The following is a 12482-nucleotide window of genomic DNA, read 5'->3' as shown; positions in this document are numbered from 1 at the left end:
TCTACGGTCGTTGACAACGACTAGCAGAATAAAATCTGCAGGGACTTCTTCTTATTCAGATGGGAGACTATCTGGGATTTTTCAGAGCTGCAGGATAGATTGAGAATTTGGAGGGAAAAAAAACATTATGGAAGAAGGCAATAGTAACTGGCAAGAAAGACCAAAAGTTAAACTCAGCTTGAAGGACTTTTCACCTTAAATAAATGGTAAGGACGAGGATCTTGATATCTCTTAGCTGTTGTTTCATATATTGCAATACTATTACTTTAACCTTACTTTAAGGTTAAAAAATAAACATAAAGAGCTATATGGATTCACCCGTGACCCGACAAATACGCGTACGACAATAGCGCGCTGACAAAACCGCGGCGAGAAAACCGTGACGTCATAAACGCGCCCACAACAATATGCCGACAAAACCGCGCCCACAAAAGCTCGATTTAAGTTAAGGTAAGGGTTAGGGTTAGGGTTAGGGTTAGGTTCAGGGTTAGGGTTAGGGTTAGGTTTAGAGTTAGGGTTAGGGTTATTACATTGTTTTCGTTGTTTGTTGGTGGCGCACTATCATCAGTGCGCATTTGTCGGTGCGCTTCTGTGCTCATTCGTCGGCGCAATTTCGACCTCACGGTTTTCTCGCTGCGGTTTTATCGGCGCGCTTTTGTCGAGTGCGCATTTCTCAGTGAACCGGATTCACCTACACATAGGCAACAAAAGCCCACTATTAACATGCCAGGATTCAACAAAATTCAACAAAAGAATGACAAGAATTCTAGGGACGGTCTCTTCATTTTGTCCTCCAACTATGTTGAACACACATCTCGGACTTTTCTTTAAAAAAAAGAAAACCAAAACATAAAGAGGAAATAATAAAATCCATGGCAACTGAGTCTTTCACTCAATCTTCTCCTCTTCCTCCAGAGTATGATAATTATGTTAGCTTGTTGTAGCAGAAAACATCTGTCTCACAGATGTATCCCAACGTGTCCAGAGAATCGCCATGAGGAGTACCCTTAGGGCCAAAATATGATAAATTGGCAAAACAAAAGGAATTGTGGGCTTCAGTACTTAAATTAAGTGATAACTTCATTCCCAATTCCCATTTCCTCCTTATTTCATGGTTTCGTTTTTTCCTCAAGAAAGCATTTTGCACTTCAAAATGTTTTTGAGCAATTCCTCTTCCAGTCTCTGAAGTAGCTGAGAGATTGAACTATTCTCTAAACTGCCTGTTGATAATTTCCAAGCTTCCAAAAGCAAAATAAGGAAGGCAAAACAAAGCTAATTATAGAATAAATTATTTAGAGTGAGAGAAATCAGACAGATTTTTTTTTTTAATTTGCGAAGTCTAGTGTATAGTTTTAGCATAACACAAAATTGTTACCATCTAAATATAACCGTGTGGTGTTAAAATAAGATATATTCCTCCTGAACATTATTAACTAGTACAGGTAGTGTGGGATGTATATCTGTGGTGTATCTCGTCCCTGGTTTGAATGTTCCCCCATTTCCTTATTGATTCCTCCAAACAGTTTTGAGGAACAGAGGAGACCATGAAAAGTGACTGAATTTGCCTCATATTATTTTAAGACACTGATGGATGACCTTTTTGTAACTGCGTGCTGAAAGTGCGTGCAAACCCATAATGCAATGCACATGTGGCACCCCATGTGCACACCACCCCATGCATACGCGCATGACTCCCGTGTGCTCCTCGCCCCCATGCACACTGTGCCCCTGTGCATGCAAGCACACCCCTCCGTGTTCCCTCCACCCCATGCATGCACACCAGTGGTGGGATTCAGCCAGTTCGCACCTATTCGGGAGAACCGGTTGGTTCTAAGCAGTTCGGAGAACCGGTTGTTGGAAGAAATCTCCTTTTGTTTTTTCCCCACTTTAGAGGGCTAATCCTGTAAGGAAGGCAGGAAGGAAACATTCTGGTGTTGTTTCTAGCCTAATCTTTATTGCAATAGCAGCTAGCAGTTAGCAATAGCAGTTAGACTTATATACCGCTTCATAGGGCTTTCAGCCCTCTCTAAGCGGTTTACAGAGTCAGCATATTGCCCCCAACAACAATCCGGGTCCTCATTTTACCCACCTCGGAAGGATGGAAGGCTGAGTCAACCCTGAGCCGGTGAGATTTGAACAGCCGAACTGCAGGCTACTTCAGCTGACTGCAGTTCTGCAGTTCAGGCTGTTCAAATCTCACCGGCTCAGGGTTGACTCAGCCTTCCATCCTTCCGAGGTGGGTAAAATGAGGACCCAGATTGTTGTTGGGGGCAATATGCTGACTCTGTAGACCGCTTAGAGAGGGCTGAAAGCCCTATGAAGCGGTATATAAGTCTTAACTGCTATTGCTATTGCTATTCCCTTTTCTAGAAAAATATTCTTTTCATCTTAGTGAGTCACAAAGTCTTCGTTTCTTCTTTGGCCCATCAGAGTCAATTATAGATCAGCTCCTTTTTTAAGGCCTGGAGATTTTCCCCTGCTGACTGTTCAGCCAGTAATATCTCATTTACTGGCACACAAGTGATTTCCCACTGCAGCTGCTTTGTATAGCTGGGATGTCAATGGGAAGAGTATGTAGATGGATGGAATCTGTCACTCAAGGGTCCCTCAACTATGCAACTTTCGTATGTGGCATTGAAATTCCAGTGACAGGCCCAGAGTGGAGGGGAAATTCTCTCGTGCAAGAAGATATGTAGCTCATACCCCAAAGCTTAAGAGAATCCCATTCTCCTCTTCTCTTCTCCTCCCAATAAGCCCTACATGGTAGAGGACCTGGCTACCTGAGAGACCGCCTCCTGATGGTTACCGATCAGTCTCTGGATACGCTTCAAGGTGCTAGTCGTAACTTATAAAGCCCTTCATGGTATTGGATCTGGGTACTTGAGAGACCGCCTGCTGCCAATTACCTCCCACAGACCCATTAGATCTCACAGGGTTGGCCTCCTCCGGGTTCCGTCCACCAGCCAATGCCACCTGGCTATTACCCGGGGGAGGGCCTTCTCTGTGGCAGCTCCGGCCCTCTGGAACGAACTCCCAGCAGGGATTTGGACCCTCACCTCTCTCCAGGCCTTCCGAAAAGCCGTCAAACCCTGGCTTTGCCGGCAGGCCTGGGGGTGATGAGTTCCCTCCCCTCTCGACATGTATGGTTGTGCGACTGTTGCTTATTTTAATTATCTGTATTTTGTTTTTATGTTCCCCTTTTTCCCCTTTTGAATTGTTCGCCACCCTGAGTCCTCCCGGAGAAGGGCGGCATATAAATAATAAAATTCCATTCCATTCCTGCCATTCACCTCCCAACGACCAATAAGATTGCACAGGTTGGGCCTCCTTCAGGTGCCGTCAACTGGACAATGCCGGCTGGCGGCTCCCCGAGGGAGGGCCTTCTCTGTAGCTGCACCGGCCCTGTGGAACGATCTCCCCGTAGAGATCCGGACCCTTACTACTCTCCCGGCCTTCCGTAAAGCGACCAAGACTTGGCTGTTCCGGCAGGCCTGGGGCTATTGATCAATATCCAGCCCCACTTAGACTGAATGGATGGTGTATTATTTTAATAATTGTATCTTTTCTTAAATTTTTTAAATGTTTTTTTTTAATCTTGCTTGTGAGCCGCCCAGAGTCCCAATGGGAGTGGGCGGCATACAAATTCTATTCAACTAAACTAAACTAAACTAATTGGCTCAAGCAAAACTCAATGTCTCACTCTGTACCTTTTTCTCCAATGCGTCCAAGTTATTGAAAACCCATGTTATGAGTAAATGTCAGGATTTTCATATCATCCCCCACCTTCATTAAGCTTGCTATGTTTTTATATAGGTAGACCACAAGAGCCCAAAATTTCTATTGCTAAGTGAGACATTCGTTAAGTGGGCTTTGCCCAATTTTACGGCCTTCCTGCCCACAGTTGTTAAGTGAATCACTGCAGTTGTTACGTTAGTAACACGGTTGTTAAGGGAACCTGGCTTCCCCATTGATTTTGCTTCTCAGAAGGCCACCCCAAACTGAACCCATGACCGCGGGACACTGCAAACCATCATGAATATGGACCAGTTGCTAAGCACCTGAATTTTGATCACGTGGCCATGGGGATGCTGCAATGGTCATAAGTGTGAAAAACGCTCATACGTCACTTTTTTTTTCCAGGGCCGTTGTAACTTTGAGCTGTCATTAAATGAACGGTTGTAAGTTGAGGACTACCTGCATTTGGATTTCTCTCCCTAGAGTGGCTCTTAGCCCTCCCTTTTCCTTTGGTACCTCTGCAAAGTGCAGCCTACTGCTATCACAACCTTGAGTTGTGATGTGAAATCTGTTCACCGGTGAAATTACCTTGTTAAAGAGTAATATGATATCCTGAAGTCAGGCAGAATAATAGACACGGGAATAGGTCTGGTCCACTTCTCAAGAAATAACATGGCTATGAGTATTCTGGCAAGGGACTTTAGGAATTCCCCCCCCCCCTTTCTTTGACTTTATGATCAAGCTTTGATCACCTTCAATTTGATACCTTAAATAGCAATGTGTTCTGACCCCCCTCGTTCGACACCAAAGCACACTCCGAGCCAGAGATAAATTATGGCATTTAATTAACAGACAAACAGGTCCTTGGCAGCAACCCAGCACAGACAAGCTTGGGCAGCAATAAACACAGATAAGGCTTGGCAGCAATCCAGCCTGCCAAGCTCCTACAAAGTTGTCCGACATTCGATCCTGTGTTGACTTCTGCAAAGAGGGGCGTGTGCACAAGTAGCTTTTTATAGTCTGGAGAGGAGCCTAATGACCACCAGCTGAGTGCAATCACCTCCTGTAATTGCGTAATTGTTCCTGACGCCTAGTAGCTCTTCGATGGCGTGCATCCAGGAACAACTCACTCTCCGGCTCACTCTCCCTTGTCTCCTCCCCACTGGTCCAAGGCTCAGGCGCCTCCCGGTGGCCAACCAGCCTCTCTGCGCCCTGCACGGAGTCGGAACCCTGTCCAGGGTCCTCCACATCCTCCAGAGCCGACTCATAGGGCCCCTCGCTGTCGGAGTCTGGTGGCAGCTCCAACGGCTCCTGCTAGGCCACAACACAATGTGACACTTCTTTTTGTCCCTTTACTTTTCAGGTTCAAGATATCCTTCCCAAGGAATGGAAACTGAAAATAGTCCTTGTAGGAAGTCTCCGGCTTTTAGAACTGGCAGTGAACCTAATCTGAGCCCCTTGATGTTCCGGAGATTTGCTTCAGAGTTGCAGATTAGTGATCCCCTCAGGGGGTCTGACAGCCAACTTCATTTGAGACCTCCGCCGAAGCCCAGTAAACTGCCGTTTCTGAGGCCCCCGCAAGGTTTGGAAGTCCTGTATTGTGAACTCAACGCAGCTCTTCCCACAGAGGGCAGGCCAACAAAGCCACCTTTATGCCAGAGAGACAGCTTTGAGGAGCATCCGACAACTAAGGACAATGGGACCCATTCATCCTTGATCCTGGATGACAGTGACTCTTTGCAGAGTTCCGCGGATCCACACACAGCTCAGCTGGAGATGAGCAAAGAGTGTCCCATCTTTGTCACACCTGCCATTGAGAAGGTCTCCAGTTTCAGGCCAAACCATTTTGAGTCAAAACTTCTCCCCCTGGAAAATAAGCCCTTGGAGACCGCGATGTTAAAGAGAGTGAAAGAGCTGTTTGCGAATAACGACGCGAAGGTCATTGCCCAGCATATACTGAAGATGGACTGCAAGGTAAAACCTCTATTTTTTTTAATTTCAATGAGGTGGGGTGGTGGTTGAAGAGCCGAGGTGGCGCAGTGGTTAAATGCAGCACTGCAGGCTACTTCAGCTGACTGCAGTTCTGCAGTTCGGCGGTTCAAATCTCACCGGCTCAGGGTTGACTCAGCCTTCCATCCTTCCGAGGTGGGTGAAATGAGGACCCAGACTGTGGGGGCGATATGCTGACTCTGTAAACCGCTTAGAGAGGGCTGAAAGCCATATGAAGCAGTATATAAGTCTAACTGCTATTGCTATTGAAACAGCTATATTAAATCAGACCAGTGGCTAATCTCATGTTCTGCTTCATGCACAGCTAGAAGCCAATGAATTCTGGCTTTAGAATATTGCACCCTCTAAATATACATTTACCTATGTATTGATAACATTAACACAACGTTATGGCCCACTCCAGAATCACATAAAGTTAAGTGCCAAGCACACAAAAATATCACTAACGATAGATCCAACCAAAAACAAAATCGGCAAGAAAAGTCCCAGGTAAATAGTTTTTTTTTAATTATATACAGAGTAAGTGATGGAAAGAGGAGCCTCAGGCAAACTCCTCTAGGGAGGGATATTCTGAAAATGTGGTATGCCAACCAGTATCTGCTTTTGCCTGCTGAATGAAGGATCGAGTCTCTATGGGGAAGCGGCAGAAGTTGTAGAGCTGGTCAGATTGCAAATTGAAGGGTGATCCTGAATAGCAATAGCAGTTAGACTTATATACCGCTTCATAGGGCTTTCAGCCCTCTCTAAGCGGTTTACAGAGTCAGCATATTGCCCTCAACAACAATCCGGGTCCTCATTTCACCCACCTCGGAAGGATGGAAGGCTGAGTCAACCTTGAGCCAGTGAGATTAGAACCGCTGAACTGCAGATAACAGTCAGCTGAAGTGGCCTGCAGTACTGCGCCCTAACCACTGCGCCACCTCGGCTCCTCGGATCATCAGAGGGCTGAAGGTGGACATGTCTCTCAAGGCGTTGAGCAGAGGATTAGTTCTGTTGCCGATTTAAACTGTGGCTATGCCCCAAGACACAATTGGATTAAGAATAGTAAATCTGGTATATTGTTTCGATTAATAACTACCAATACAAACACGGTGACTCAGTGGCTAAGACGCTGATCTTGTCCATCAGAAAGGTCGGTGGTTTGAATCCCTAGCGGCGCGTAACGGAGTGAGCTCCCGTTACTTGTCCCAGCTTCTGTCAACCTAGCAGTTCGAAAGCATGTAAAAATGCAAGTAGGAAAAAATAGAAGCCACCTTTGGTGGGAAGGTAAACAGCATTCCATGCACCTTCGGCGTTTAGCCATGCTGGCCCCATGACCATGGCAGAGGTGGGTTCCTACCAGTTCGCACCTATTCGGTAGAACCGGTTCGTCAAATCTACCGAACCGGTTAGAAGAGGTTCCACCAGTGGACCCGGAAAGCAGGCCACACCTACAGAAGAGGTTCCAAACATTTTTGAAACCCACCACTGAACTATGGAGACATATTTGGACAGCGCTGGCTCTTCGGCTTTGAAACGGAGATGAGCACCGCCCCCTAGAGTCGGGAACAACTAGCACATATGTGCGAGGGGAATCTTTACCATACCAATATAAAATATATTGGTAGTTATTTGAGAAATGGCCCTTTTCTTGCGTAAAAGGGATGAGATGAACGTGTGAATAAGTCTGGACATTATCCCAGAAGGCTAATTTAGAAACCAACTCTACCCCCCCCCCCCCGCCCCCACACCCATACCCCCCACCCCCACCCGTACCTTAGGAAGCCATTATGTGTTTTTGTTTGGTTTGTGATGTTGAATGAATCTATCTGTGGTGGTTTATAAACTATTTTTCATGGTTCCCAATAGTGTAGCTAAGCCCAAACAGCTTCGATTTATTCAATAAGCAGATTTAGCATGATGGGTGAACCAGACCACAACTTCCTATCTCAAAACAGGGGTCCGTTTTCTTCTTCTTAAACGCTGTATTGTTGTAAAGAAAGGAAATTCTTGCAAATCAGCCAAACAGGCAACCTCTCGATAAGGAGGGAACTCTTTGAAAGGAGGGATAAAATTTGATAAAAGCCAAATTTTTGGATATAACTTGTCCAGAATGCATTTAGTTCAAAGCCAATTAAGAAATCCAGAGTGTCCACTGGAATGTTAAGTGCGCCCTCTAGTGGACCTGCCTTTGAAGTGAGCAGGTCCACTAGACTGGTTCCCTTCGGAGGAATTTGGTGGAATGAAAAAAATAAATTGCTTTTCTTAGCTTCAGTTCGAGTATCTCATAGAAACCCAATCACTCTGTTTCTTACCCTCCATATTTTTGTGGGGATGTTTGTTCTTCATCTTAGATATTCATAGGAAAGTTACAGGAATGTCCACAGAACAAAGAGCAATTTTTATCCTTGGCAAGAAACTAAAAAGGCCTTGTCAGATTTGTGCTTAAATTGCCATCTCTTCTTGAAATTTCCTAGGAGATTTTAGAATAGAATAGAATAACAGAGTTGGAAGGGATCTTGGAGGTCTTCTAGTCCAACCCCCTGCTCAGGCAGGAAACCCTATACCACTTCAGACAAATGGTTATCCAACATCTTCGTAACGTCTTCTTTTTAAGATAATGTGAGAATAATTGCTGGTGTAGGTATTTCTGGGATCAAATTTGGAAGGGTTTCCGAAGTATTTAAGTATTTAGTATTTAATAAATTTATAGGCCGCCCAATCCCGAAGGACTCCGGGCGGCTTACAGAAATACATTTCTAAAAATAAAATAAAAAGTTTAAAAATAGAGAAAACAGATTAAAAAACCACGTCATGCACTCGATCTAATCGGGGCTGGACCTCACTCATGAGGTCAACAGCCCCAGGCCTGCCGGAATAGCCAGGTTTTGGTAGCCTTTCGGAAGGCCGTGAGAGTGGGCAGGGTCCAGATCTCTGGGGGTAGTTCATTCCATAGGGTCGGAGCGGCTACAGAGAAGGCCCTCCCCCGGATAGCCGCCAGCCGACATTGCCTGGCTGACGGCACCTGAAGGAGGCCCGCCCTGTGCGATCTTACCGGCCATTGGGAGGTATGCGGCAGAAGGCGGTCTCGCAGATATCCGAGTCCTAGGCCATGTAGAGCTTTAAAGGTAATAACCAGCACCTTGAATCGTGTTCGGAGACCGATAGGAAGCTAGTGCAGCTCACGGAGGATAGGTGCAACATGGGTGTATCTTGGTACACCCAATATCGCTCGCGCGGCTGCATTCTGGACCAGTTGTAGTCTCCGAACACTTTTCAGGGGCAGACCCATGTAGAGCGCGAAGCTGACAGTGCAGGCCTCAGAGCTATGATGAGTTATTTTTCCCCACTCTGATACTCTTCAAATGTGCTAGAATTCAGTTCTCATAATACCGTGGCAACATGCTGCCTATCCAGAGAAGCAGACTGATTTCCTCAAATGATGGGGAAATCAGTTTAGAAGGTTTAGAAGGTTTATTGGGATTTATATGCCGCCCTTTTCCCTGAGTGGACTCAGGGAAATCAGTCTTGGAAACTTGCTTGGAAACATGCTAAGCAGCCTTCTCTAACCTGGCACCCTCCAAACATGTTCAGTTACAACTCCCAGAACTCCATGCAGGCAATGAAAAATTGCATGTGCTGTCTGGACATATATAATCCAATTCAACCTGGGAAAGGTTATCCTGAAGTCTAAATTTTTTGCAAGGAGGGCCAGATTTGGTGAGGTGAAAATGTGTGGGGCCAACCATTTCAGCCTGACGTTCTTTGAAACCATTAACATGAAATGCAGATGGACTATTTCACGAAAGACTAAATAGCAATAACAATAGCAGTTAGACTTATATACCGCTTCATAGGGCTTTCAGCCCTCTCTAAGCGGTTTACAGAGTCAGCATATCGCCCCCAACAACAATCCGGGTCCTCATTTTACCCACCTCGGAAGGATGGAAGGCTGAGTCAACCTTGAGCCGGTGAGATTTGAACAGCCGAACTGCAGAACTGCAGTCAGCTGAAGTAGCCTGCAGTGCTGCATTTAACCACTGCACCACCTCGGCTCTAAACAAATAACTCCACTGGGAAGAAGAGGCTGCAGACCACTCGAAATTTGAAAACGGGCCGCATTTGGCCCCCGGGCCGGACTTTGGACATGCCTGCCTTAAAGTATCTAGAATAATTGAGTCAAGGAAGGTGAGGAATTAAATATAACCCTTGTTGCAGTGATGTCATCTTCCGCGCTACCTTTAGGTGAAAATTACTTATTCCTTTGAGTCTCTGTCAGATAATCTCCTAAATGTCAACCCCGCATTACTTTTGCCCGGTTTCCTGGAAAGATCACGCTTCTTGATGTCGTTGCCTTTAGTAGCACGCTTTTGACCTCCTTCCCCTAAAAGTATTAGAGACTTATTAAAAGCAGCCGCCTGCCTGGATTGTCGAAATCATGTTGGCCACAGCTGTGATCCTGTGCACTCAGGCTTGAAAAGTCCTTCTTGCGTTCTCTTCCTCATCACTTAAAGCGCTCCATTTGGTGGCTTCAATCTATCCTCTCCACTTAAATTGAGTGGAGAGGAATCGTCTGTTTCCTGACATCGTGTTCGTCATGGTCCCAGGAGGGGTCTCTCGATGAGATCACTTAAACACAATAGCCCACTGGAGCCATTATTAAGGAAGGCGGGAATAATATTACTAATGACATCTGGTTCAACCCACCTGTAGCCGAGGGAGGGTTAGGTCCCTAATGAGGTTGATGCTGCCTATTAAGCTAATGCTGCAATATATGACTGTCATTAGGATTATGGGTGGAATGCCTAAATGCTTTCCTTTCCTTCAAAGGCATTTATCGAGGGGTGGCAATCCTGCATAGGATCTCCAATATACATTGATGACTTCTCTTATGTATGTTTTTAGAGAAACATGGGCCTTATAAAGAAAAGCACGCACACCATTGTTGCTGGTCCACAACATCAGTCTTATCTGCTCATTGAAAGCATTTTTATAGCCACCCATCTTTCAGCCAACTCTGGGAGGCTCCAACTGAAGATGAAAAAGAAATCAAAAATCATTTTAAAGCTATTAAAAAAAACCCCACAACCAGTTAAAACATAAAACATTAAAAACAGTTACGATCTGACGTCAGTGTTAATGTGCCAACTAATCTTCTCCCAACGGTTGTGGGGAAAGCTTTACGGGAAGCTAAAAGAATCAATTTTGTAATGAATGGTACACTGATTAACTCTTTGATTTGGCCGTATTTCTAGCCTCCCCAAATTTAGATAAGCATAAAAAAGATCAAAAAGAAAAGTACAACTATAAGTATTAAAATATCACTAGTAAACAATCTGCAACTTCCTAGACACCATTATGTTAAAGCAGTGGTTCCCAAACTTGGCAACTTTAAGACTTGTGGACTTCAACTCCCAGAATTCTCCAGGCTGGAGAATTCTGGGAGTTGAAGTCCACAAGTCTTAAAGTTGCCAAGTTTGGGAACCACTGTGTTAAAGTAAGGACCAAATTCCTGCTGGAACAGTAGCGATTTTACTACTTTCTAAGGACTAGTAGAGTTAGGGGTCACTACTGAAAATTGAATTGAATTTATTAAATTTATATGCCGCCCAATCCCGAAGGACTCCGGGCGGCTTACAAAAATGCCCGTCATCGGATGAAGTCCAATGTATCTTGCGGGGGAGATTAGTATGATGAGTGAGAAATGATATATATCCATATTCCACCTTCCTATTCAAGCTGAATCTGATTTGTTGTGGAGTGAGATTGTGTCAGCCACCTACATTATAGTGTTCACTACATTTGAAGATTGAAGAACAGCTGATAGATAGGGTAGATTTAAAAAGCAAAGAATGATCAGGGGAAATCACTGTCTTTTAAAAAAAAAGCACAATTCCTTTCTTTGAAAAATTGAAAGAGCCTTTAAGTTTGCAGAAGGGAAATTGAAAACCAATCCAGAATTACAGTCTAAACACAACCATCTTTATTGTACTTGGGATGGAAACATGTGGCAAAATGTAGAAAGTCCAGATGACAACAGACTAACGAAATCCAGAAACGTTAAAAAAACAAACCACTGGATTTTCAAGGATCCAATGTCTTTTGGCGTGCTTGATTCCTCGTCAGTGTTAAAAACCGGTATTTTACTTTGTCAGGGAGAAATGCTTGACCCAAACAGGAGTTATCTGATTTACTGTGCCTTAATGAACTTCTTGAAGCACATCTTGTTGATGCTTACTCCCTGCTTTCTCCTTGTATTTAAGCAATGCACTAAATGTGTTTTGCTGTTTTCTCTTAAGTGAATTCTGACATAAGTTAATGGATGCTCTTCTCTTGAATAATTAACCTTGCCATTTGATCTTTATAAGCTTTGCCTGACCCCTGCTTTCCTCCATCATAGAATAAATGTGTGTAATCGTCCAAATGGTTAGTTGTTCTACTTGTATCCCTCCTGCCACCATGCAAGGGGCCGTGTAAATAGAAGACCCCAGTGGTATCCCATCTAGGTACTGATGCCATCCAGGTTGGCTTAATTTTGGAAAACTCCCGCAACATAGCAGTTATAGCAGTTAGACTTATATACCGCTTCATAGGGCTTTCAGCCCTCTCTAAGCGGTTTACAGAGTCAGCATATTGCCCCCTAACAATCCGGGTCCTCATTTTACCCACATCGGAAGGATGGAAGGCTGAGTCAACCTTGAGCCGGTGAGATTTGAACCGCTGAACTGCAGATAACAGTCAGCTGAAATGGCCTGCAG

At 44.8% G+C, this 12482-nt stretch overlaps 1 protein-coding gene across 3 annotated transcripts in view; it reads left to right on the top strand.

The window, feature by feature from the left end:
* The window catches only part of BCAR3 (BCAR3 adaptor protein, NSP family member), a 114683-nt gene that overhangs the window by 82958 nt on the left and 19243 nt on the right, over positions 1-12482 (top strand). For all 3 annotated transcript variants that reach the window (XM_087719264.1, XM_087719263.1, XM_087719265.1), the window contains one exon: positions 5099-5709. In XM_087719264.1, coding sequence (XP_087575390.1) covers positions 5099-5709 — 611 coding nt within the window. The remainder of the gene's footprint in view (positions 1-5098; positions 5710-12482) is intronic.

Source organism: Thamnophis sirtalis, unplaced genomic scaffold (genome assembly GCF_051295495.1).
Source record: "Thamnophis sirtalis isolate CommonGarterSnake01/CBP01778 unplaced genomic scaffold, rThaSir2_p1.2 scaffold_7, whole genome shotgun sequence".
NCBI classification, from domain to species: Eukaryota; Metazoa; Chordata; class Lepidosauria; order Squamata; family Natricidae; genus Thamnophis; species Thamnophis sirtalis.
Note: the sequence above shows the minus strand (reverse complement) of the source record. Positions and strands in the feature narration are given on the sequence as shown.